This window comes from Varroa jacobsoni, unplaced genomic scaffold, assembly GCF_002532875.2.
Source record: "Varroa jacobsoni isolate VJ856 unplaced genomic scaffold, vjacob_1.0 contig00298, whole genome shotgun sequence".
NCBI lineage: Eukaryota > Metazoa > Arthropoda > Arachnida > Mesostigmata > Varroidae > Varroa > Varroa jacobsoni.
The window spans coordinates 4,211-31,459 of NW_019214445.1; the positions used below are offsets into that span (position 1 = coordinate 4,211).

Genomic DNA, 27,249 nt, shown 5'->3' on the forward strand with positions numbered 1-27,249 from the left:
TACCAAAACGAATAAAGTTGCTCGGAAATAAACGGAGTGAATGTTGATCAGGTCTGTATTTTGTATAGCTTAAACTGAAGCGTCAGAAAAGGCACAGTAACTCTCCAAAGTACCAAGACGTAAAATGATCATGTACGTCCTGGATGCTCAGCGATTACATTGCGACTAACAATGTACAACTTATGCACATGTTCATATATATATATATATATAAATTGTCTATCAATATACTACACCATTCTAGCAAGCATCAGTGTTATCATCATCGGTATCAGGACGCTCTTCATAGTCTTGACGACTGCTGCCGCTGCCGCCGCCGCTGTTGTGAGTGAACATCACACCTGTGCCATGTTGTCCATCTGTGCGTCTTTCTCGTAAGACAAGCAGGAGAGAAGATTGAACGACTATTGCTACAACAGAACGAGAACGCTGAAAAGCAAATTTCCAAATTATTGCTATAACAAATCGCTGCTTCGGTGCTAACGGCTGTATCAGCCGAAGAACCGATAGAAACATCAACCAGATGGACCAGTTGAATTGAAGTAGCGAGTCGAACCAATTGATCTTCACGAAGATTGCTACGTGTTTCAACGGACCCTGCTGTTACTGTGGCTCTTGCGGCCGCCATTGTTAGTAGAATACGGCGGCGACCAGGACCGACACACGGACTGCGTACCTCGCTGACCTGTCAGCAACTTTTTTTTCTCCTTAATACACCATCTTGTTCGGAACTGCCGTGGCCGCTCAACGCTACTGTTGGGGCGGTCAATTCAACTTACAGCCCAGTTTAAGCTACTATCTAAAAAATGAGTCAATTTGTCAAGTAAATATCCACTCGTTAGGGAACACTTCAAGCAGCATTAACGGGCGCATTGGCTAGCCGATAGCTTGTTGTTGTCGACTCAATCCATCGCTAAAAAAGCAAACAGGAGAAACCCTAAGAGACCACAACGGAACAATCCGCGCATTGTTCCTCCATCGCATAGCAGCGTTTGCTATGGGATGTAGGTATGGAACGAACACGGGAGCAACAGCGGCAACGGCTACGGCGACGATGACAACAACAACAGCAGGGCATCATAAAATGCTTTCATTTTCTAATTCAAAGGAGGGAACCAGGCGCCTACGATGCGATCGCAGTTATGTTAACTGTTTTTAGCGTTAGCAGCATAATTGGCAAAAAGCGCGGCCTGCTTCGAAATGGAACGAGCGACTTCTTATACAAAATAGGCCAAATATATATACAAAACGTTGTCTGCGGCAGACCTGAATGGCCAACTAACTGTCCTGCGATTATTTATGAATTTATTTCTTATAGATAGATAAATCTATTACGATTAGGTATGGACTTCCCCAGAACGAGTAAATAATAAATCAGGTAGTCGTAAAGATACCGAAATTGGCAAAAGTAGACTTTCGTTAGTAGGAAAGAAAAGTTTACAGTTAGAGAAGAAATCCAAATAGCTGTCGGCCCTACAAAATTGCAAGCCTACTTTTGCCTGTTCTTTAGCCTGTTCTCCTTAATGGCGTGCTCAGGAACAGCAACTATACACTCATCAACTTTTTAATATAAAACTATAGCTTGCAAAAGTTTCTAAAAGCCGCCAATGAAAATTTCCAGGTTGGGAGCCGAGAGGGTGCAGAGAGCTATTATGACATCGTTTCTGTAGTCATGTTATCTTGTACTTATGTTTCCAGGATTAATTATAAACGATATCTACTATTGCATTGTATTCTTCATTGTCAGTGCCCCATTTTTTGTACCTGGCCCCCATCCCGCTTCTGTTCTTATCACCTAAGCGACGAACTCTGACATCGGCTCTGATGTCTTTGCCGCATCGAAGTCCTACTCAGATGTGACAGACTGACAGACATATTGAGAATTTCATTGTGTATAAATAGTGAGTTGCCTTTCGTTGAAGCTTCAAGCACGGAGTGTTCTAATTTGATTAGAACGAATCGAGGTCCCGAAAGCGTGGCCGCTCTCTTTTGTACACAACAGGTGCGAACTCGACTATTCACGAGTGCTTCGTTTAGCCAACTCGTACCTTTTTATAGCAATCTGCCGTCCTATTTTAAATCGGCCAGGCTAGTCTGGCCGCTACGCTACTGGTCAAAGACTTTCTCTAATGGACCTCTATACTGGAAACGTATGTGCTGGCCGAGTTCTTCGATTGCCCATAGTGTGTTTAGCTTGAGAATCTAAGCCAACATCTCCTGCTGAACGGAAAGGAGTTCGCGGAAGTTCTTAAGGATATCTGTACAAGTAGTCCTGCAGAAACGGCAACGAAAGCTCGTAGATCGTCTTGTGACTGTTCAGGCTAGCTTTGATGCGTACATGACAACAGTGTCTCTTCGGACGAGTCGGTGAGCGACGGCGGCGGCAGTTTCGAGACCTCGCTGTTAAACTGCGGCACCTGTGATCGGCCTCCATTGACCGACGAATAAAAGAGATATGAGACACTCATAAAGCAGGATCTGAGACGCATTTTCAAATCCATTCTAAAAATGAACAGCGAACGCAGGCACCTGGGAAAGTCTTGCAAACTATTTATTTATCGCATTCATACAGAGTATACATGCAAAAGGACAACTTACTTACATGTGTGCTACCCGATTGATACACGATGGAATACAATGCGTCACCATCAAGAAGCTTGAGGTTGTACTAGCACGTAGAAAAGACGCTCTCTTGAGCTGTTTGGTGATTATGTGTATATCTTGCAATATTCTTAGAGGTTTTATGAGAGACTCTACTCACTTGATCGGCGCTTTTGGAAGACAAGGAACAAAGTTGGTCTCGCTGAACGAGGCCGTCATGTTTAGTAGGACCTTTTTGATATGGGCATACATTGTTTGTTAGGTTTATGAGACTTGGGTAAAAGGTTTGCTGATCTTATACTTCTTATTATCAGTGGAAACGCTTGACGATAAAGCAGACAGAACGAAAGAAAAATCTTCTTCGAGAAGTGACTAAGAAGAGTAAGTTAAAACTTGTCCGCATTCATGCTATTACGTTCTATTACCATACGAGTTTATTCAACTCAGCTATGCTGGTTTCACATGGCTTTAGCTGTTTGTTGCAATTTGCAATGGAAATAATCAACTTCGCATTTGGCAGCTGGTCGGGTCCGTCCTCCAACAACTCCCATTATGTCTCGACTTGACAACTCCACAATTGTCATAACATCTACGTGGATAAGGCGCAAACCGCCGTATTGATCACGTCAATACACAATAGTCGTTTTTGACGTCTGACTAGGTATGGCGTAAACACAAATGGGGCCAACATGTTCTCGGAACGTAAACCGCGATTCTTTTATTGACACGGACATTTCTTTTCGGTGGCGAGCGGGCGTCTGTCCGTCCGCCAAGGGCTGTTCGTCGTGCAGCTCTCGTCTGCCGATGTCTTCTCAAGCGTCATAAGCAATATGCTGTCAACAGCGTTTGCTACTTATTCCCAGACGTCCGTGGGTGGACCCGGTCCGATTTACGGCCGGACGATGTTGATGTACATCTGTTGCAGGAAGAGGTGCCTAGGTGTACCAAGGAACAAGCGACGAGCCAGTATACATCCTATCCAGGTAAAGCATTGTTTTTAGCCACACAACAAAGTGCTTCTAGGGACGAGATGACAACCTGCAGTCCAGTGATTCTTCGTCGAAAACTTTTAAACATTTCTAGTATTTTACTATAGGATCCTGAAGTCTATGCAGAGCGAAACAGAAAGGAAGGAAGGCACCAAAATAGCGCACAACGACGTTGTATGGCGACCGGTTCGTTATCGTGGGAGTCCGCCACCAGCTTTGGCCTCTTTACGTGTTTCACCCAGGTAAATGTATAAATAAACATCTACATGCATTTAGGCGTATGCGTATATGTTTGTCTTTGCTGAGTGTTGATCTCACCTCGTGATAGTTGTCGCTGTCTGACGTGTTGTTGAACGTGCTATGGACGTGTTGAAGTTGTTTTTCGGTGGTGACAGCTCATCACCGTAGTGACGATCTGGTGACGGCTAAGATTGATGCTGTTGCTGCTGCTGCCGCTGTAGAAGAAAAATCTATGAAAAAATAAAGTGGCGAAAAGTTACTCGAGTTGATGTTAGGCCCCATTTATCTACCTGTGTACGACAGAAGACGATTCCTAAGGTTTGCTGCTATGGATCAACCTGCGCACCCTCCAACGTCAATATGGACGTATGCCCGTGATGTTTACGATGCAATCTTCGCAAAACATGAAAGCGGCGAATATTAGTTGACTGCGTGAGCCATAGAACAACGGCCATCTTGCTGATCTATTAGGTTAGAGGAATAGGACATCGCCGGATGGCTATGTAAAAACACACGATTCGTTGCATAAAGGTGCATTGCAGATATTGATATATATTTTTTAAGGAAAATTGAAAAAGGGCTTTTTCATTAGTGTAGAAAGTATTGTTGTTTTTAGTTAATCCGCCATTGGTACTTTATAAACCACTATAAGTAAATGTGGACAACATATATATAGATCTCTCAACGCAATAAAGCAGATCTTCTTCCCAGCTTCTAAGGGCAATTACTCGTTCTCTCTTTAATATGTAATACATTAATAATAGTCCTGCAGAATCCTTAGAATCTCCGTTGCTATGTCATGTTGAACGAAGGCTAACAAGGTGATTTATACCTTATTATAGGGACATTTCTAATCCAGTTTCTAAATTCTTCCGTATACGTAATACACGTATAATATAAGTCTCTAGAGTGTTATTGATCGATTTCGATCGTGTGCCCAATTGGATCTTATCGGAATTAATTGACGAACAATTGTTCGAGGTATTAACCCATTTGTGCCTTTTTAATCAGGTTATGTTTAACTCTTCCACCGTAACAGATTGCTTATCGTAGAGGTCGTAAGAAGCAGATAAAGTGTTGATCAATGAATGGAGTAAAACAAACAGGTTAAACATGGAACTCTGAGAGAAGATTCAATTAGACGCTTGTTTACCACAGCAATAGTGCCAGCTAACCATCTGTAAAATCAGCAACCGGTGGCGATAATATGGCTTTACCGGCCTGTGACGAGTAATACATTCGTTCTAACAAGGGCAGCACCGCAAAGACCGTTCTCAGCTAAAATACAATTCGAAAAATAAGCCTGCATTGCCCAATTCACAGTTTAGAATTCTGTATTATTCCCCGTTGCACTGATGTTTAGGAACGCCCTATACGAAAGAGCGCTATTATTAAACAACGCGGTATTTGTGTATGGGGGAATAATCATTATCATTTTAACAGATTGCTCAGAACACCAGCGTAGTCTAGCCGCGGCTAAAGGTGCTGCTTCCACGGCTATGGTTAGAGGACGACGTTTGCTGTAGATCGGCAGGAGAACAAAATGGGCCGGCAGCATCGCCCTGACAGACACAGAGTCACTCCTTTCGATTCGCCTAAGGGAGTCGGCCAAAGCCGGAACAGCGAGTTGAATCAAGAGAAGATGAGATACGAGATTGAACTACCTCCAAAGAGGGGTAACGAGATGGCCAAAGGGGTGTCATGTTACTGTTAGGCGAGGATTGGCCTGACGGAGGAAGAAGTGATGTTTCTGTCGTGCAGCCCAGGTCGTCTTTGAGGTGGATAAGGTCGAGCTCACTTAGGCCTGCTAGATCGGTCTCCCTTTGATAAATGCAGTTATTATTATACCGTGCATCAGTCTAGGTCGCAATACTTATCTCGCTAGAATATGAGATACGAGCTGAAATATCAGATTCACTCTCGGAGCCGGCACATACCATTTAGGTACGTTATACTACACTCTGCCAATAGATACACATATATGCCGGGACTGAATATTTAGACAATTGATTGATCCATTGCATTGCCTGCATAACTGGTGGGTCGTTCGTTCGAATAATCATTTATGTTGTCGTCTGTAAGCCAGCAGCTATAAATAAGCGGTTAGGGTTAGTCAAAGTTTGACTGAAGACAGAAATGAACATGGCAGCTTCTCGATGCTTATCTGTGTGTTTTGGAATAATATCTAACTTGTGCTTATGATATAACTGAGGTCGAGTTCTCAAATCTATCAAATTTATCTGAATATATAATATGATCTACCCTTTCTAAGGACACTTTGGATGTTTCTTAAAAAATTACACATTTTTTTTGCACAAATGTAAGTATATGCATATTTTCTCTCAGATTTCTGTTTCGGCTAATCAACTTATCAATCATATTAATCGTTCCTTATCTGTTATCCTAATAGTTTTATTTAAAAGGTCCATCTCGAACATAAGATAGACGCGAGTCATGTTGGGTCATTCAGGTTCCTTAATCCTGAGTCCAAAGCAAATCAGAGTTTAAAGGACTTGGTTACAAACGTGGTTGATATCTGACGATTGGAAAATATCTGGTACAGGCAGTTGTGGCTTTGAGCCAACTACTCAGCTTTGAATCAGCGTCTTCTTCCTACTTTTAGCAAGATAGAAAAGTCTGTTCCGCTTGGTTCCACCATTGCGCCACTCGACCCATATGCTGAACCCACCCCTATAATTTGTCCTGCGAGGAGGAGGAGGAGGAGGAGGAGGAGGAGGAGGAGGAGGAACCGTTACACAAGAGATATTCCTATCAATTGCCTTCACATGCAGAAAACGCAAAATTAATTGAAAGAACAAAATTATTTTCATTAAATTGTAACCTGACCCAACCTAAGGTTAATGAAACCTAATAGTATGCGAGAATTGAACAATATTGAAACGCATAATGTGTTATACGAGTAACTGAAATATGTATACACATTTAGTAGAGGTTAAGTTTTTTGCCTGGCATGAGCCTTATTCAAAGTAAAAATTTAATCAAAAACCAACTTCCATAAAAAACCTCCGTAATATCGTCAGCTTGTTTTTTAAGCAACCCATTATTCTGCCAGGTTTGTAAATGCAGGGTTTTATAGATGTTTTACGATATTTCAGAAACTATCCTATCGAAGTCAGTTTAGCGTGACCCCAAATTCATCTCGTCATGACCGCGCGTGTCTGTTTGCCACGTCTATTAAGCTCCTATATAGATCTGGCGTAAGATTCAGTCGGTGTTGTATCTATAGATGATTTTTCGAGTTTTATCATACATATATACTTTGACCTCGAATCAAAGGAGCCTACCACCGTAACCAATAATAGTGATGTCTGTTTCCATATATATTCACATGCCGACAATACTTCCTCTTAATGGGCCTCGTCAGACGGCGCATCCTAAATATATTTTCGTTGCCCAGTGTCGTCTCAGCCAGCGCATGTTCACGGCTGCTTTTTCCACCTGTAGTATTACTGGTGATGGCACCCGGCCATTTGCAATCCTTACTGCAGCAGCAGTAGGTGTTCTGTCTTGTGCTCACGTTGCTTTCCATTAGCGTTAGTTCCTAATAGCCTGCATGTTAGTATAAGGCCTGTCTCGCCCTAATCAGCTGGGCGTTGCCGGTTAGTCAGATTCGAGGTTTGCCTTTGCTACCTCCTGCTGTCTGTCCGCTTATGCCCTTCACTCTCGCAGTATTTTCTAGATTTCTGGCACTTGCATCCCCTGCTGCTTTGGCCTGCTTCTGCGTTTGCCCCTATTTTGCGCCCAAATGATCCATCCCAACTTGCTTCTGTATCGCTATTGCTTCTATGTCCTTTCTCTCAGTTGCTCTCGAGCCTTGTGTCCCCCGCCAGCTCGTTCTCTCTGCCTCCGCCTACGGTTATCTCTGACGGGCCGGTCTGCCCATTGCCTTCGTGGGTCTTCCTGATCTGTCCCCATTCTATTACTCTTTGTTCCTATTTTCCGTTCGTTCGGAATGTTGTTGTTGGCGCGGCCTGCCGTGCTGTCTCTCCCTAATAACCCGCGACTGAGTTACTTAACGAGCTGTTCCACTCAGACAGGGCCCACGGTAGCAGCAACGCCAGCGTAGACTGAAGGTCCGAGTGCCTGCTGCTGTTGTTGCTTCTGCTACTACTACACGCAGCTTAGTCGGTGCAGGGGATTCAAGGGAGTGCGGTTAACGCAGCCTTCCCTCGTGAGGCGTCTACGACCTACCTCACTAGGGTGACAGGGACTCAACATGGGCTATTGCTTAAGGGGTTTCTGCCGCAGAGATTCGGTGACAGTGGCCTTTTAGCCTCGAGATGACTAGTCTGCCAGTGCCCGCCACCCATTTTAGGGGTCCCTTGCCGAAATTGTGCGGAGAGCTACAAAGCCTGGCTCGCCTGCTGACTGACCGGCTCTAGCAGCCATGGCCTCTATTGCCTTCCTTGGTCAAGTGAGGCCGGGCGTCTGGCGCAGCAGCGTACGCGTGGTGCCCTGCCTCGGCAACCCACTCTGAGCAACCCGTGACTGGGCTCTTTGATGGAGGCAGCAGGTCGCCTTTGAACGGTCGGGTTCCCAAAGTCGTTACCCCACCAAAACCCCAGTTACCTCGATGCCTTACAATCTTCCCACTGGAAACCTCTTCTGTTCAGGGCTAACTCTCGTTGCTCAGCCTGCACTTCTACTATTCGTTCGTCGACAGACCGACAGCCAGCCAGCGAGCAAAGATGGGAGAGCTAGCTTTCTCCGCGTGCTCCGCCAATGATTAGTGTACTAAAGTAACGCAAACTAAACCGCCATTGGCCGCTCATAATTGGCTATTGGCACAGGCTCCGCCTTGCGGGGTAGGCGGAGCCAATGACGAGACTGTTCACGCCGCCATGGCTGCTGCTGCTCCTGAGCAGGTCGAGATGCTCTGTCGGGTAACAGCGGCCAACGGCGAGACGACAGGCGAACCGAAGCGCCACGACGGCCATCAGCAGAGGAGAGCTCAGCAGCAGTAGCAGTGAGCGTAGACACGTAGCGCAGCTACTCCTGCCCAGAGCGGTAGTTCCCGGACCACTGAGCAGCTTCGTTTGGAAACGAGCGCCGGTCCAACGAATGCTGGGACACAACACTGGCTCTCTGAGCTATGCGAAAGGACTAGGCGCAGAGTTAAATAATGTTGAATATAGTATGAAATGGCCGTAGAGTTGTTGTAAGGAAAACCCAATTAAGTAATATAAGTCTAAACATCGCAAAAAGACGGCTCACAAAAGCCGAACAACAAGGATTGCATCCTTGATCGTAACTGTGCAGTGTGTGTGTGTGTACATGTCAATTGTGTAACTTGTATAAGTGGGCTGGCTGGTGTAACAGGCGATGAGAGAGCTGGCCACGGGCTGGCCATACATAGGCATACACAGGTCGGCGTACACCTGGACATGCGCGAAAATAGTGTAATCATTGCTGTCCAAGAAGCTGTTCCTAAAGGGTTGGGCCTCGGGTAAGGCAAATAGGAATCCGATGTGAGGCCGGGCCAGATTTTGGACCTCTGTCAAAAGGAGGACACTACTGTATTTACTGAAACGCTGGAAAAAAGGAAGGCTCAGCAATAAAAGAGAACTATTCTGACGCCAAACTGACGGCATTGGGAATAGAGTCGAGCTGAATTGGGTCGTGACCGACGCCATGGGCGAAGACAAAGTGTTGCCTTTTTTGTGGACCTTCAAAATATACAATGCAACCACGTTGGATCTTGTCAGGAAATTAACCCATTGAGTTAACGATTGCCTAAACCTGAAAGAAATTCCCACAGCATCTAAGACAGCCATTTCGCGAAGGCAGAATAGATATTTAGACAACAAATAAGTTGATATCGGCCCCGACGGAGAGAATGAGAATCTCTCATTGCGAGAACGTATCCGCTACTGTTTAATTTTTGTGAATGTGGTGTATCAATTGTTCCTTATATCACGCACAATTCGCAACGCGAACTCCGAGCCCTCTACAAGTACTGCTGTTCCGTGGTCCCGAAAGGAATCAAAGTTACCAGTTAATGAGGTGAAAACACAGTCTAGTTGAAAATAGCGCTCGTCAAAAATCCCTCTTTTCATCTAACGAGTGCTCCCGCCTGCCATCAACGAACCCATGCCCTGGTAAAAAAACACTGCGACCGATTCCCCGATCACCAGCTCGCTGGGTCAGCCGTCCTAAATGTGTTTCATTTAACTTCAATCTCACACACCCAATCGTTTCTGTTCACTACAACATTACCTGTTACTGACCCGACTTGCCAGGGCCGGTAATCTCCGTCGGCTCGTTTTACCAGCGCAATGTCTCTGTTGTGTTCAGGCGAACCCGATTCACCTATCCCTGTTACGGGAACGCTCCCAGTCGCCGGAACGACCACGGCCGCTGCGGGTATCGGCGGGCCTAAAACGCATTCATCATTTGCTATTCACCACCTGCTCGGACTCGGCCAGCAGCAGGCCACTCCTTCACCAAGTCCCGTGCCACCGCGAGCTTTTGCCTCGCCCGTCAGTACATCCTCGTATGGCTCGAGTCCGCCATATCCGTTCCCTGCTCCCCGCTCGCCGCCACTCTCGGCGCTCGATCAGGGAGCGCAGGCCCGGTTGTACTTCGGGGCCGCAGCGGCCGCGGCATTTATGCCAGCGGGTGCTTTCCTGAACCTCGCCAGTGCAGCGATAGGCCACGGAACGCATGCTGACACCGGCGCTAGTCCGTTCCACGACCTGTCAGCGATGGCGAGCGTCGGTGTCAATATGGCTGGGATTGGTGCGGGAATGGGACTTGGAATGAGCGGTGTGGGAGCTGCGGCAGCTCGCATCGACGCCACGAATCTCAGAGACGTTCGCGACGTTGGGAGCGTCAGTCCGGGATCTCTCGCCCAGCATCAGCACCATCATCAACATGGTAAGTAGACGCCTTATAAAAATGAAATCGAGGTCCCTCGACATTAGTTTAATCAGTCAAATCAGTTCAAGCTGGCATAGGTATAACTTTGATTTGATTCTTCGCCGTTGCATCGTCGTGTTTCGTGATATTTAATAGTTGCGTAAATGCTATGGAAGAACATGCTTATGGATAAACTGATAATACACTGAGAAGGTTTTTACAAGAAAATTATGTCATCAATCGAAGCTGGCGCTGATGGTCGACCTGAGAGTCGGGCCTAGCTGAGTACTTATAAACTTTGTGTTGTAGGTCCGTCATTAGGAAGGCTAGAGCGCTCGCTTAGGGAAATTTGAGTTTATTCCGGTAGTATTTGAATTTAACGAGGCAATGGCACTTTATCAAATGTTTATTACCATTTGGGTTGTTGATGTTTTTCGAAAATTTCTAAATACGAAGTACACGCAATAATAATAGCTACTTAATAATTCATTAATCGTACTTCTTCTATTCATTACTCAGGTGCTCCGCTAAATAAAACATGGGCACACAACAATAACTCACTGGCTGGACGAGTTCAGTAGAAGATATACGTATTAATAAATCAGCTATCTTTCATATATAGCCATAGCTAACCTTGGTATCCTAGTAACTTATATCTTTGGTTTATCACTTTGAGTACTTACAGTAATAATAATGAGCGTGAATGTTTGTATCTTTCATTCTGAATAATTGTTTATTCAGGTATAACAGTTTTTTAAAACGAATTCGGTTAGGCCTGACTAGCCGCATAAGCCTTTGTTCACGTCCTACAGTTTTTCTAGAGCGATAATAGGAAATTGCTATCGCTAAAGGTAGATTCGTTAATGCAGGATTAAGGCTCTCATTCTATTCGGCATTTTTCAAAAATCGCTTCGCACACAGGCCATAATGGATACGCTGACTCGTACCCTACAAGTTTAGAGAAGGGATCGCATGTCTAACGTCAGTAATAACGTTTTAGTCCTAACCAAAACACTCACACTTTAGTATTTCAGAGATACTTTGAAGCGTGCCATCGTCTTTTTACATGTTTTGCGGCTTTTTTGAGGACTTCTATTAAAAATATTAGCTTTTAACAGAAACATCTGTCACCTTTGAACGGTTATTGATAGTTAAGTTTCTCACGATAATTCATGTGTGTTTACAAGTAACACCGTTGTAGTTATAGAGTCGGCTTATACATATGAGGACTCAACGCATCATATTAACAGAATAGTAACGTCTGTGAAACATTTCCTACACCAACTACCGACTGGAAAGAAAATGCGGTTTCAAAACTTGGTAACTTTAACTTATACCAATATCGATTCTACATTACATATCTATAACATGTGATATATTTGTGTCTATCATTTAGGCAGCTACTCGAATCAATCAACTGAAACGTGTTTGGTCAAAGTCGTTTGTCCTTCCTAGGTCCAGTTTTCACCTATGGACACAACTAAGAAACAATATCTTGAATACGCCATAATAATCTTAAAAAAGTCCTAGTTTAATAAGAACAAACATAGCACGTGAACAACGGACATTGTTAGTTTTTTTTTCTGTTTAGTTATGTTATTCCATTGTCGATTAGTTCAGAATTTTTTTACCTATACTTTCTCTTTGAAAATTGTCGTATCTGCTATCATAATTAAGCCTTTATCCGCTAGAGCTCTTCTCGTTCTGAACTTCATATGCGATATGCGCTGTATCAGCCTGGCGTGTATACTATACATGTAATAGATGCATTTTTCCTTAAAACGGAATTTAACTTACTTAGTTTCACGATAGACCTAGTTGTCTAGTGACAGTTTAAGTTGCCAATTTTTCAAATACGACTACCGTTACTGCTACTAGATACTATCTCTCAGAACTCGCTCTCTCCACTTGCCAATTAACCTCTAAATTGGCGTTTGCGCAATTGGGGGTAAATAAGCTCAACATAGGCCCCCAACGCTCCACCTCTTGTGGCCTGTTTTTCCATCGGAGACACACAGATGTACTGCATTCGATCATTCGATGGTCAGTACTATCTTTTCCTGCACTTTCTGCTCCCAAGTGGGCAAAAAACGATTAGGTACTTGACGAAGCTTACGCAGTACCAGCAAGTGCCGGGTAAGATCATCATTGTGATTGAATCGTAAATGCCATATCTACATTGTTGATCTCCGGAAACGCTTAGCGGATCTGATGAATAGGCAAAACAAGTGCTAATATGTAAGTACAGCGCTGCGTACCGCTACCGGTACGGACCAATACGATGTATGGCGGTAACTGTTATACATCAGTAGCTACTATATCTATATATGTGTAGGTGCTGCATATCTTCGTGATGGCGTAACGGTAACGTTTTTGTCTACTGAAGGACACGTGAGGTGGTCTAAATTCGAAAGCGGGCGTGGATAAACTTCGTTTTGGGCTGGGAGAGAGAGACTACTCGTCTGCAGCAACGCTTAACCTAGCGAGTACTGGGCGGGAAATTCGAAACGTTCATTTATTATGGAACGATAGTTGACTGCGAGCTGAGCCGTTGATTGGTAGCGAAACAAAAAGAGTGGCAAGGCAGCTTCGGAGTGCGCTGTCATCGCCAGCATTAGCGGGACCAGACGACGCTCCTGTGTGACGGACTATTTTTCCGCTAGTCCGGGCAGCGCCATCACTATCAGCTCGTCACAGCAAACAGCCGTCGTTACGTACAGTCCGGGCCATAACGGCCATTGTGCGCGCCAGACCCATCGTCACTAGCGGGAAGCAGTCACGGGAGAGGGTAGATGGGTAGTTTAGCCGACTAGTACGAGAGGGCGTAAGGCTAGACACAGATAGCGTACCCCGCATCGTCGTCATGGGGTGCTATATTGGAAGCTCGAGCTTTAGCTTCGCCTTAGCCTAGTGGTCGTTAAGGGCGAGCGGACTGAACGGTCGAACGAACGAATCATTTCAAAGAGGACGAGAGCAAGCTATGCTTCGACAGCAGCGAGCGACAGTAGGGGAAGGGGGCAGCAGATCGAAGGGGAGGCCAAGTAGGCCCTAATTTCGCCGTGGAGAAGGCGGAGCTTCTGGTAGCAACAGCAGCGGCGACGAACGGCAAAGTGAGGAGGCGGAGCCAGCGCAGAATAGGGAGAGAAAGCCCTGGCAATGGGGCCACTACGACATACTAGGCTGGCGCCTGGACCAGTCAGGCAGGGAACGATGCTCAAATAAATGGAAAAGAGATGGCAATGACGAGCTTGGCTGACTGGCTAACTGACTGACTGATTAACTGACTGAGAGACTTGCAAACTGACTGAGTAGGTGTAGCTAGAGTAAAGGGAAAAGCTATGACAGAGCTCCTTTCCCTTGCGACATTGCGATGCCTCGAAAGGCAAGGGCTCTTAAGACAGATCGAGTAACGTCGATTTGAAATAGTCTACCTTCTCAGAAAGACATAGATGGGCTGCAATAAGACGATGCGATTCCCAATGACAATATACGATAAGGAGGGATGGAAACCGAAAGTTATAAGAGGTGCGTTTTGAAGGTGGGTACAATTTAAGTAATTTAAAAATCAGACCGAGGTGCCATGGCTTACCCTATTGCTTTCCATTTAATATTAACGAGTTAGTGTATTTTATGCAATCGTATTATTTGGAAGCAATAAGAGTCCTATTTCAACAGATCCGTGGGTCTTTAATTGAGTTGGTTTTGCGCATTGAAGTTACGCTTGAAGATGTTATGTTTCGTCGTAAGCAACAAGTGCCAAATATGTTTCCTATGAGAAATTTGCAGATAGACGGGAGCTAAAGTATACCAGATAACGAGTAGTTAGAAAATGGGTGAATACGTTAAATGGTACTGGAGTGACTTAACTCTTCATCATAGCATCGTCTCTGCCATCTTTGTCACGTGTTCCTTTCTACCAATGTCTGAAACCTATGATGTTTTTATTAGCGGTAGCTATTCTAGACTCTCTAATATGTAGTTTTCCCTTCTACTCCCTAAGCTGTGCACTAATGCCCCCCTAATCAAATCCCCAATAGGAGCTAGCAGGCGGAAATTGACGGACGGGTTAATCGATGCGACTCTTCGAAGTAGTTACTCTGTTGCGATGAATCGGCAATTATTCTTCAGCCTTTCGCATCGAAAGATGGCGAATAGACAGCAGCACTCCTATGTGGTTCTGCATAATACCGGCACAAGCAATATAAATGACAAATAAAGCTGTTATCAAGGGCACCCTCATCAATATGTACTTGTAACTGAACGTCCCTACTGCAAGCGAACATTTTTCTGTAAAACGAAATGAGTTAGCAAATTATACTACGAGCAGAGCTGTCAAAGTAGGTTTGCTGCTATATGTCTGTGTGAAATTTCCACTGAATAAGGCGAATAAGAAGAAATTATTTTACATCCGGAGGTTTAAAATGTTGGTTCAGGGAAAACGGGAGACATGCTTATGACATTGCCCAGACTGCATCCTTCACAGGTTTGAAACAAAAAAAAATTTTAACCTGCGGCGGATCCTTAAACTTTACTCTTCATACATTGAGATACTTCGGATCTAAATCGTGAGGTATTACTTTAGGGACAAGTCAGAGAGAGGAAAACATGGCAGCTGGCAGCCCGATGAAGCCTGGGAACACCACGCTTACGCAACGGAATGTTAGTTCTGGTGCAGAAGACCATGTACTGCATATTCTGCATTGGTTGTTAGCTATCCAATCTGCTACGTCAGTGCCATAAGGAACCACGATGGCTGTACTCGTTGTGGACGACGAGATGTGCCGGATGTGGTGTTCGTTACGATGGTTGTGGTCGTTGCGATTACTGGATCAGGTGGGATGACACGCTGCAGAAATTTTTCATACAAAAAATCGCTTTGGCCTTCAGCATGAATCGAACCCATGCCGATATTGGCTAAACACAATTGAAAAAGCGCAATACTGACTAAGCCATCCTACTCAGCAGAAAATCGTATATACTATGTTTTACTGACGGCCACGTCTCTCAGTTAAAACCGATTTCGCCCACATTTGTGTCGGCGCTCGTTAATTTGTGACTAAAGCAATCGAGGTTTGGGTCTGTATAATAGCCTAGGTCAGGCACGATCTGAGTAGCAGGTAACTCCGTCTATGGTAAGTATAACGGTAGATGATCATACATTCACTTCTTGTTCATACCACCGTCACCTGTAGATTTTCCCCAATCACCGCGAGGTGTGAATCATGAACAAGGTCATGGTCATGAATGCTTTCCATATCCTGAGGGGTAATCGTTGGCGAGTAAACGACGTCAAGCCTCGCGGCAATAGTTTGACGTTCAGACCTGGCGCGCGATCCTTCTCACAATGAGGTAGAGCATTTGGTCTTCTGTTGAAACGTATCCTTTCTACAAAAGAGGATGCTGTACAAGGAAATCATGTCACTTAAATTTAAAAGGATACGTGAAGATACGGAACGCAGTTCTGTGGTACGCTTGTTCTATTCCTTTCTACACACTTACCAACAAAGACACCTTTTCGTGCGTACCTCCGAACGGCTCTTCAAAACGAAGCAAACCCCACAAACGCATGATTTGCCAGATTGCTAATAAGAGAAACGTGATTCTAGCGTTAACGTGAGCCGAGCTGAACCAATCGCTTGCCGATGCTCAGACTAATGATGAATAAATCTTAAGGCTTTTGCCACCAGGACCTATAATTGACTAACGTCTTATATGAATACTCAACTTTCTCTTGACTAAAATACGAAGCCAAGTAGTGTTTTTGAAGCGCGTTGAGCCGAACAGACACTTCCTTCCTATTTTATTTCATAGCCTTTGTCTCAATGTCCAAGATCCTCGGCAGCAAAAACACCGTCCTTTTACTCGGGATAACAGAATGCATCAATTAGGCTCCCGCTGAACGGGCTAACATCGCACTGTCAAGAAACGCTGTTGTTCAATAACGTAGCAAATCGCTACTTTCTTACACAAACAAACATTACACTGAGCGACTGTGGATTGACGCTGTTTTTTTTCCATGCCTCATTGGGTGCTTCGGCTCGTACGAACCTCACTCGTCGTTCGGACTATCAATCCGATCGCTGTCGCTGTTGTCAATGGTTCATCACTGCGAGTACCGCAAGCAACATAGAACATAGCGACACCTCGCAGCACCCCACATAGGCATAGCGGCCCACCTAACAGATTTACGAACGCTATTCTATTCTCCATCATGCCCTTTACTTAACCCCGTCGTTATACGCCGTTGAGCAACTTGAATTGTTATTTTGTGTTTACAATTGAAAAGGCGCCACTACGCCGTCGTGTCCACAACGACTAGGGGATCAGCGTATAGCGTAGAGTTAGTTGATTGTTAGCGAAAACGCAACGTTTTGCATCAGCGACATACCGGCCGACCAAGCCAGACGTCGCCTTCAGACAGCGCTTTCGATTACGTCTTCCGTCCTCTCTGTTTATCTGTGTCACGATTATTCGCGTTGCTCAATGACAGGCCTGGCGGAACAGCAATAGGGCGGCCGGGGGTAAAATGAGAGGGACAAACAAGCGCTAAAGAACTCGCTCATAGTAGCAGCCTGATGCAATAACGGTTATTTACTACTATTATTGCCGTTCCGCTGAAATGTTAGAGTGGCATTGATAACAGCCGTACTGCTCACAATGGTGAGGTAGCGTGGAATGGGTAGACAGCGCACGGTAGAACAGGCTGGAGAAACATAAATGGTGTATAGGACCAGTCGGCCGTGACTGCCGACGAATACGAATTACAGCGATATTGCAGCGGTCGAAAGAAGACAGTCTGCCGTCGGTTATGGGCCAACGAGAGGAAAAGGGTCCGTACTGTTGTTGCGGAGTGGCACTTGATCAGCACCATGCCACTTTCTAAATACGTCTATTAGTAATGGTGTTGATGGCTTTTTCTGTCTGGCCGACCCTACTCACTTTCACAGCCAGTCGATTGTGGCAGCTAACGATCCTTCTGCCGCAACATGGCGTTCCTTCCAATGAACAGCGACAACATTTCTGTTTATATGCCTCGTTTCGAGATTGTACATAGCGAAATCGTCCAAGATCAATGCGGCCGGGAGTCACCTTTTTCAAAGCAAAGAAATAATAACAAACCAGACTATATGAAGGACATTCGTGTTGCAGCGTCACCGCCTGTAATCGTTCTTAAAAAACTAAACAGCACAACATAAAGTGCAGAATTTTATGTACGTCCTAGATCTGTAACCATCAGTACTCCTATGATAAATAATATTTCAAGCCGAAATATACCCGCATATGCACACATGTATGTAACTGTAAGCAAAACAAAAAGTAATTTTCAGTCGAAAACAAATAATTTCCAGATAATAATTATCCTTGCAGTTTACCGTTCCGTGTACCGCGTAGCTTTGGATGCTACTGGAAATGAACCCCATATATATAGGACCATAAAGTGGCCACACTGCCTACGAGCACAAACATCCCACACAGTTCCCACTGTGAAACTGAGATCACGTAACACTACGGGAAATGACAGCATTAAGCCGCATTCAACTGATCCGTTCAAAGAGAACTTCCGATAAAAAAACAGTCTGTTTTTAAGCCAAAACTTATCTTTCTGAATAGGATGCAGAATCTTCAATAGGCCCTGCCCCATTCCAGACAGAGCAAAGAAAGTATTCGATTCCGCACACTGAAGAGGTTTCTCAACCGGAATTTGGTTCGGCGATCGTTGGCTCGGAATGAAGACTCGAAGACAATAAAAGAGGATGATCGAGAGAAAAGCTAGTAGACGATAGTACGAATGTTTACCTACGTCCGCAAATGCATAACAAATTGGCTCTCATCCGGATGAAATCCACCAGATCTAGGCCGGGAAGAGAGTAGGTCTATGACAAAATATTTCTACAGGAACAATAATTGTTTATCAGCCTGCATCTATTCGCAGTCGTTCGCCAAATGTTGGCAGGTTTCCGCGAACACCTGGAAAGGGTCAGTTATTGAGTTGTTTCGTTCGAACATGACGTCCAGTGTCCTATTCGACCCCATGTTGTCTATAGTAATTAAAGCCGTCCCTAAACCCTCTCGCATGACGTTACCTAACGCGTCGAAGCAGCGTAATCCACCGTAATCCAGTATTTCTGCGTTATTAATTTGCTACCATCGCCACAGAACGACGCTAGATATCTTGGGGCATTTGGATCTGATCGGGCCAGACGTCGATCAGTAGGCGCTTCGATATTTTCAAACAGCGTTTACGTTTATAACGATAATCTTTTCGATACGAATCAATTAGATATCTACACATTTCATAGGCGACATTTTGAATTTTAACGGCGCGAACATTCGGTTACAGTCATTAAATACGCTAACTATTAGTATTGTTATATCGTTTCGAAGCAATAAATAGCGAAGTACGGGTAACAAAGCGATACGGATGGCGGTATTGATGATACCGTATAGATTATTTTACTGTTGGCCCAACTTCACCTGGTCGACTAAAGTCAGACCAGCCTGATCGACGAACAAAGCTTCTACGGCAGCTGTTTGTACTTAGCCACTACGGTCCCAGTTATTCTGGTCGGCGAAGAGATAATTCCTTCGAACATTCTCTAATTTCCATCTAGGCCCTCTGCATTATTTGACTTTGTTTTTTTGATCGTAGAAAATAGTTTACGGCGTGGAGCAACAATTGCTTCAAAGCTGGGTTTGGTAAACAAAAAACCGGCTTTCTTGTTCTGACTGTGACTCGTTTTTCGTCATACTTGAATTCAGGACGTCTCAGCGACAAGCCTGCCTTTGCCCCATCCTATTATATAGGCGCAAACATAATTAACAACAAATTAAAAAAGCAGAACTGTTAACTACTCGCAACAACGGAAAAGGATGAACGAAATGGGCCAAAACAAAAAAGGGTCTCACAGTACTTCTACTCTGAAAGGGTGATTTCCATCTGTCTATTTATCGTCCATCTTTGGCCATTTATAGTCTGATGTGGTCCGCGTTAAACACTCAAGGTGACTTAACCCACAGATGCATCATTAGGACAGAGAGAAGTCATCGATCTAATTGGCGCCAACTGAGGGCAGTCATCTGCGCCAGCATCGATACCCACAATAGGACGAAGACTCGGCGTCGAACCTCGCGCGGCCTATTTCCATATTGATGTTCAGTCCATGGTATAGACCAATTTCAGGTGACCCACTTCATTGGATAGCACGAGCACGTAGATTCTATTCAATTTGCTGAACAGTAGCAAATTTCGTCAGGATAACACTCTGTCATACAATCGCTAGATCACGGCGTACCATACCAGAATGCGATAGCGTGTGGGCGCTCATTAGAAGTCAAAGTGGACGCACACTATAGCTGATTGTACGACGTTCAAACGCTCGCAAGGTAACTCTGCGTAATAGATAGAAATTCTCTTAGTCGAATGGGTCGGTGACAGTGAAATGTACATTGCGAAATGTATATCAACAGTGTAAACGTAAAGTTAGTTGCCATTTAATAAACAGTGGAACTTGTTGTTTGTCACGCGTGGCCTTTGCGCATTAGCTGCTTTATTAAGTGAATATGAAAAGAGCGAATGGGTTTCAGGGATCCCATTGGTGTGGCATCCCATGTCGTGGTTAGTATATTAGGCCGAGTCCGGGGGGAGGGGGAGGGGGTGAAAAGGGTGTGGCATCTGGGAAACCGGAATGTTTCCACTACAGGTTTCGTTTCTGTAAGCGTTACAGGGCGAAACAAGGGCAGACTACAAACAATGTCCATGATACACCAACAATGTGTCATAGCTCGTACGGCTGACACAGCGAAGTCGAGTGTATCTGAGAGGCAGATAAATAACCTGCTAGGACCAATCCGGTGACAGGTCTGAGTATACGAGCCGAAGACGCGCCTCTGAGAGTGATACGCGGCCAAATTAATATTTACCACTTCCCTTTAGAGTGAGATACGCCATTCGGCAGGGCTTGTCGCTGCGCTGTACGAAATTAGCGTACTAATTTTTCTATCTAGCAGGACCACTTAGCAGAATCAAAATAGTGGATCGACGTTTACATAAGAAAATGGTAAAAAAATACTAAAAATCCAACTCATATTCTTTGTCTCTGGCTGTTAGTTGCGTCAAAGCACACGACCGCGTATAGTATGCCTGATTTACCGTTTCCCTCTTGGGTCGGACTGGCAGGAACTGAGCCCGATGCTGCAAATACCACTTCTTACTGGTCCTAGCGCTTCGTTCGATTGGTATATATACTCACGTGTAAATATGTTGACCCAGCGAGGCCTATTCTTTTATTTACGGTAGGCGGCCACGTTTGCGTCCGACGGCGCGTTGCCAAGTTACCGCCGCATTGCTGGTTCTTTAATCAGGGAATATTAGTTCCATATTCGTAGAAGTGTACAGTGGCAAAGGGTGTGTTCTTTGTGGACGATATTTAACGAATAATATGGGACGACAAACAAGCAAAAAGAAATGAATCGTTTTAGATAATAAGCCTCCTACTGAGATTCGATTCGAACACAAAAATGTAGAGAGAAGCCTGGTCATGGAGGCAAAAACCGTAGATGATTGCAGGCCATTGCAGTTAGACCAGAAGAAGTCGTTGCACAGGTACGACACGTGGACGCATTTTTTTTTCTTATATTCATAAGGCGCAGTATCTAATACAATATCTATATAGGGTCGGTGCAGTAGCAATAGTACAATGTTATGCCTATAAGCTGGAAATATGCCTTACTATAGTAGAAAAACAGGTCACAATCCTGTTTGAATAAATTGATTGACTATGACCTATAATTCTGTAACGTGATGACTGTGTCTTACGGCCCAGCAAGAGATGCTGTTGCGAAGTTCAACTCTGTTGTTTATTGGCATCAATTGTAATTTTTCCTCTTACCAGCAGCCCTGGGTAGGAAGGCCTGAACAAACATCCATTAGATCACTGCCTTTCCAGTCGCCATCGCATCATGTGGCAGCGACGCATGGCATTGCTAACGAGACACACGTTCGGTGGCTTGCAATCAGCAGGCGGGGGCGGAGGCGGGGGCGGAGGCGGGGGCGGGGGCTACCGTCATGAATGACCCACATGACTTTTTGCCATCACAGGCACAGCAGTTTCTCTTTTCGCATAGCGGCTCTTCATAGGTCGCAAGAGTCTACTTGGAGCGTCAAGGGCTTAAGGTTGTTAAGTAGTTTAGAGGCCTGGGCGGGCGGGCGAACGCACGTGAAGCTTGTTCACGCAACCACATCTCCTCTATCTTAGTTCCTACTTCGATTACACACACCAGCCCAGGGGCGAGCTCTGCAAGAAGAAGAAGAAGAAGAAGAAGATTACCCCAAAATCCGATTAACAAAGAACACCACTTCTACATAATTGAAAAAATAGACAACTCGATTTGTTACCGTGGCGCGGCGTCAGTAAGTCACAATAACGTACACTAAGGCCAGTGTCTCTACTGCATCGAATATAGAAAATGCGAAACAATTAGGCCGATTGAGAATTTCTGTTGGGTTTGAAAGTAGTAGAAAGCAGGATTCAAAGTTGACTCTTTGTCAGTCAGATATTACATTGAGCACTTGGTGAGCAATTAGTAAAATTAAATTAAAAACGAAAGGTTTTTATGCAAATTTGCCAATACCATTCATATTTATATATACATACACATAAACGACGGTGTTGGGCTACCAATGTTTGCGTACGTTTCACAGCTATAGCGGAGGCGTTATCACCGTGTCGACGTACTGTGTATGAGATGTAGAGTACTCGATTGTACGATACGCTCAGGAAATTGTTCGTATTACGAAAAATGTCGCTAGGCCTGCAGGATTCGCATGTAACTATAGGCGCACAATGAATGGCCTAACATAAAATTGAAGGTCGTTCGTACCTTGTGTTCTTTTGAAGATAATTTACGTTGTTATTATTATTATTATTAAGCTTGTCCTGTGTTAGGAAACATCAGATATCTGAATTGGGGCAATTTCAAAGGAACTAATATGTCGAATTGACCGCGCCGCCCTCTTTACCTTGCCGCCGTAAGTTCGGATTTTTATCCGACCAACTTATATCTATGTCGTAGTATTGTTTACTAGAAGAATACATAAGTTTATTTATAATTTGATTCGAAAAAAGTCGAAATTTAACTTAGGGCCTACAAGCCGTTTGAGAAAGTAACGCTTTACATATCTTATTCGATTTTCGTGATTATATCAGTGACTCGTAATAATAATAATGTGCTATATCTGTTTAGGGGCTTGTTATGTCTAGTAAGGCGGAACGAACATACTTGCAAAAGTAAGCTCGTCAAACGACTTGAAAGTCTTTGCTATTTAGAGTGCGTTCGGTGCATAATGATGCCTGTAACCGCTGCGGCCTGCCACTGTGCAAGGCGCCGGCCATGTGGTTCCAAAGATATTGTGAAGGCCGTCTCCGTTCTTCGAAAGGAACCCCCTGAGACCGTAACATTAAACCTGATTAAAACAAGCTCTGCTTTTATCATGACTATGTATAGCGTGTTTAGCATGTGTATCTGTGGAACGCGTCTCGCAGATTCACTGCCGAAGCCATTCCACCTTCAAGAGCTGCCGAACGCAAGGACGGACACATAGCACAAATTCGAATAAAAGGTTTACCTACTGCAATTCGCATTATTGTGTCCTGACTATGAATGTGCTGCTGCTGTATGGGGACAAAGGCGTGGCTAGCATCGACTACCTTCTGGACTACGAAATTGCTGTGTATATCTGCGGTCTTTGATGGCTTCAGAAATTGACGACCTCTCCTTAAACGGCCTACCGCACCTTCCTTTCCTGTGACTATTTCCTGCAGCGACAACAGCATCAGATTTGAAAAATACACGCGTGCCTCTCTCCTCTTTTCTCCCTAGCTTCAGCGGCTCGTGGTGCCTAAATAAATAAACTAACTCTGCTCCATCAGTTCTGATTCTAAGTAGTTTGATGTGCAACATAACTTAAAGATGTCTTGTACACATGGCGACAACGAGTGCACATTTCATGATTACAGGGTACGCTGATATCGGCGGCATGACACCACTAACCAAGAACCCAAGCGATCTTTGTTACGGTCAAAGAAAAATTGTCGCATTCGTAGTTGTGTGGCATGATGTGCTTCACCGAGCGCTTCAATTTCTGCTGAGCTACTTGCCCACTTACACTGACGTCGGATTCTCCCACTCGTTCTCTCTATAGACATATGTATGTCGCGTCATGCATATATATATATATATATACATGTCAGTCTCGACTGCCGTGTGTGTGTGTATATATGAGTTTCGTAAGTTCGATTTGCCTCTGGTTCTCCATGTCTATGACGAGCATTTTGTTGCCCTGTCCCATTTTCGGCGGCCTCTAGCTAGCAGCGAGGCGCGGCTTCAACCATTTGCTGCTCCTTAGTCCGCACCATACATGCACACTGACTCCTCGGTGGCGTGTGTACTCCAATATGTATTGTCATTACATGCATATAGAATAATAATAATTGTATGTACATGTAGAATGATGCTGCCATCATCCGAGTCTGAAACAGCCGAGGGCAGAAAAAGCAAATGATCAGCTTTATACGGCTTTATCTCCTTGTTATTCTTACAGTTGTTGTAGCTATTCTGCGCGAAAAATTTGCACTACTGCTTATGTCGACTACGCAGTTCAGCGGATGCTTGCAAACCCTAGATGACCCCCCCCCCCCCCCCCGACTTCAGCTGCCTCGTAGGACGCTTGTGGAACCGCGCAGTCAGGCACAAAGCGATTTCTGTCTGGCAATAGCAGTACCGATAGTAGAAAAAGTAGCACGAGCAATTCACAGGATAATAGCGACAGTTGGAAGGTTTTAACAGCGACGACGACAACGAAGATGGCAGCCGGATAACTAAACCAGCACAATCTAGAAACGAGAATGCGAGAGAAACTGATGAGAAAGACTTGCAACAGGAGAGCCATAATTGCTATACAAAGACCCCATGGAACGAGTACAATACGGGGGGTGTCGGACCCGACCTACCCGCCTATTCTGGCCGGTAGACAGTAAAGAACAAGAGGAGGCTGAGAACTGTGATGTAGTGTCGTTTCTGTTCGTCTCACTGTGCTTCTTGAAGCACAGGCTTGACACAGGCAACATGGACTAGAGCGGCTATCTTAATACGACAATGTCGTGCCGATACACGAACCAGAAATAAGCAACTCAGCAAGCCAGTGATAAAGATCGACACATAGAGAACAAACCGGGGGGTCGCCGTGTTGTTGAGGTGTGATAGCTAGTGTCCTGTACTAAGTTTTTGCACACGGTACCGGCAGCATTGTCAATGCTATCCAATGAACGAGCCAGACGAAGCAACAAGCATGGCTTGACAGACTCGGGTGTTGATAGTGATTGAAGGAACGTTCAGTGGCCGATGTCTGTCGACTCCATTGGGTAGAGTTTTGATTGGATTTGAATGGAGATGACATCAAACAGCAAACGCCATTGACGGACCAGCCAGTTGGACTCTCAAGCCCGAAAAGGCCCAAGTCGTTTTCTCTAGTTCTTGTCGAAACAAGCAGTTCTGTAACACCGCTACTGCTGCGTTGGGTTACCTGCTCCCAATGATTGCTAGGAGAGATAATCGTTCCATCTTACTGTCACTGAAGTTAGTTGGCGGAAGGGAATAAGGGGATCGGAGAAGTCGAGAGCGGCAGCTGTGTTAGGATGACGAAAAAGAGTACGCAGGGATCAGGATAGTCACACCAACAATTCTAATAACATTAACAACGTACTAACGAGAGGCGGATATTTTAGCTTGCCCATAAGGAACGATGCCTCTCAAATCGAAGACTAAAAAGGCTCAATGTGTTGATACGAAAAAGAGGGCAAATACAATTTGGGCCTCTGCATACACACAGAGAATACGAACAGACAAATAAATCTAGCCAGTATAATTCGACTCAGAGAAATGCTGTTGACCAGAGGTTCAGTTTATTCATTATTTCGTTTATTACTAACTTTTATTATTATCAACTAAATAATAGAAGTAGCAAATATGATGTTAGTACTATTATCCAATCCAGCCATTGGCATCGGTTTATAGAGAGAAGAGGAAAGTTAAGCGTTGCTAAATATTATTCAGATCTGTGGCAAGCGTATGCCCTATTATCTTGAACGCATATAATAAATATATATCATTTCACGTCCATTCTGATCTGTTCTGTTGTTACTATATTTTGTAAAGTATACACAGTTTATCTAGTTGAAGAAGGCCAACTTGTTAAAATTTTCTATACGTATTTTTACTTCACACTCAACGTGGGCATGCTGTGTACATTGACTAAGTTTCGATTCGGGTGTGTAACCTTCGTTGCCAACTGTATACTACCTCACAGACATACCTTTCATGCAATTACTTATTTAGATACTCTAAATAACGACCTCCCACTCGACTTATTTATTCTTTGTCTTCAAGTAACTTACTGCCAGCCTCTATAATTTTGTCGCCTTTACGAACAACAACTGGCAGTTAAAACATCTGAGGCTGAAGTTACAAGTTGGAAGAGGCTGACTGCAGTAAACTTCGGGCTTGATAGCACAGCGCCCACTTTCATGATTTCTGTTTGCCCAAGCCCAACCGCCTCGGATTTTAGCCAGATACAGAATGTGGGCTTATGAGCCTATATGATGTTGATTGGAGCAAATGTGATTGATCGGAAGGACATTGTCATCGCGCTAGACGCTATTAATATTTTTAGGATCATCTATATGTAGCTGCTGGGCTATACGAAGCATTGCCGTAGCTAAGTTTTATATAGGGTTCATTCAGCAAACGTTTCGAACGTTAGTACCTATGTTCCGTAGAAAGTAATTTTCTATTCTACACTATAACTACGTCCACTGGTTCAGTGAATCTGTTCTAGCAGGTTGACTAAATCCGCTTGGCCAAAATAACTACTCTTTTAAGCTACATTTTTCTCATTTACTGAATTACGTCTTCTAATCATATGATGAGTCAATGTTAAATCTACAGGACATCTTTACTTCCGCTCCGAGCGTTCCCTCTTGGGCGTACGGTATTACCTCTGCTCGCAGGAGCAGATAGTGCTTGTAAACCTTGAACGATGAACGGACGTCAAATATACGGTGCTATACGGTCAGAAACGTCTGCCTGAGAGGCAATGACACGACTTGACGCCGAAAAGCCCTTCTTCATCAACGCTTCGCTCACTCGTCCGCATCGCATATCGCTGCTATATCTACCTTGTTGATGGCAAACGGGTCCGTATAGCTCTTAGTGCTGTTCCTGCTATTATTAGTAGATGAAACTGTAATTTCTAGTTGTCTACATATGTCGTTAAGGCTATTTTTCCTTACATTCCACTATGGCAAGCACGCCGCTGGTACTGCTCCTACGACGGCTGGCAGCATCAGGTAGATAATGCTAGAAACATCTAGTCGATTTTAAATATTGACAATTGTCAAGCGCTGCTAGTTGGTGTCCAGTCACCCTCATCAGAATATGATGTAGACCAATCGCTTACTAACTTTCTTTGGCAAAGTTGTTTCAA

General features: G+C 44.5%; 1 protein-coding gene across 1 annotated transcript in view; it reads left to right on the top strand.

Annotated features, from left to right (window-relative positions):
• The first annotated feature begins 8,717 nt into the window (after positions 1-8,717).
• Positions 8,718-27,249, top strand: part of LOC111271050 (uncharacterized) — a 57,980-nt gene continuing 39,448 nt past the window's right edge. The window contains exon 1 of the mRNA XM_022851601.2: positions 8,718-10,727. Coding sequence (XP_022707336.1) covers positions 10,127-10,727 — 601 coding nt within the window. The 5' untranslated portion in view covers positions 8,718-10,126. The remainder of the gene's footprint in view (positions 10,728-27,249) is intronic.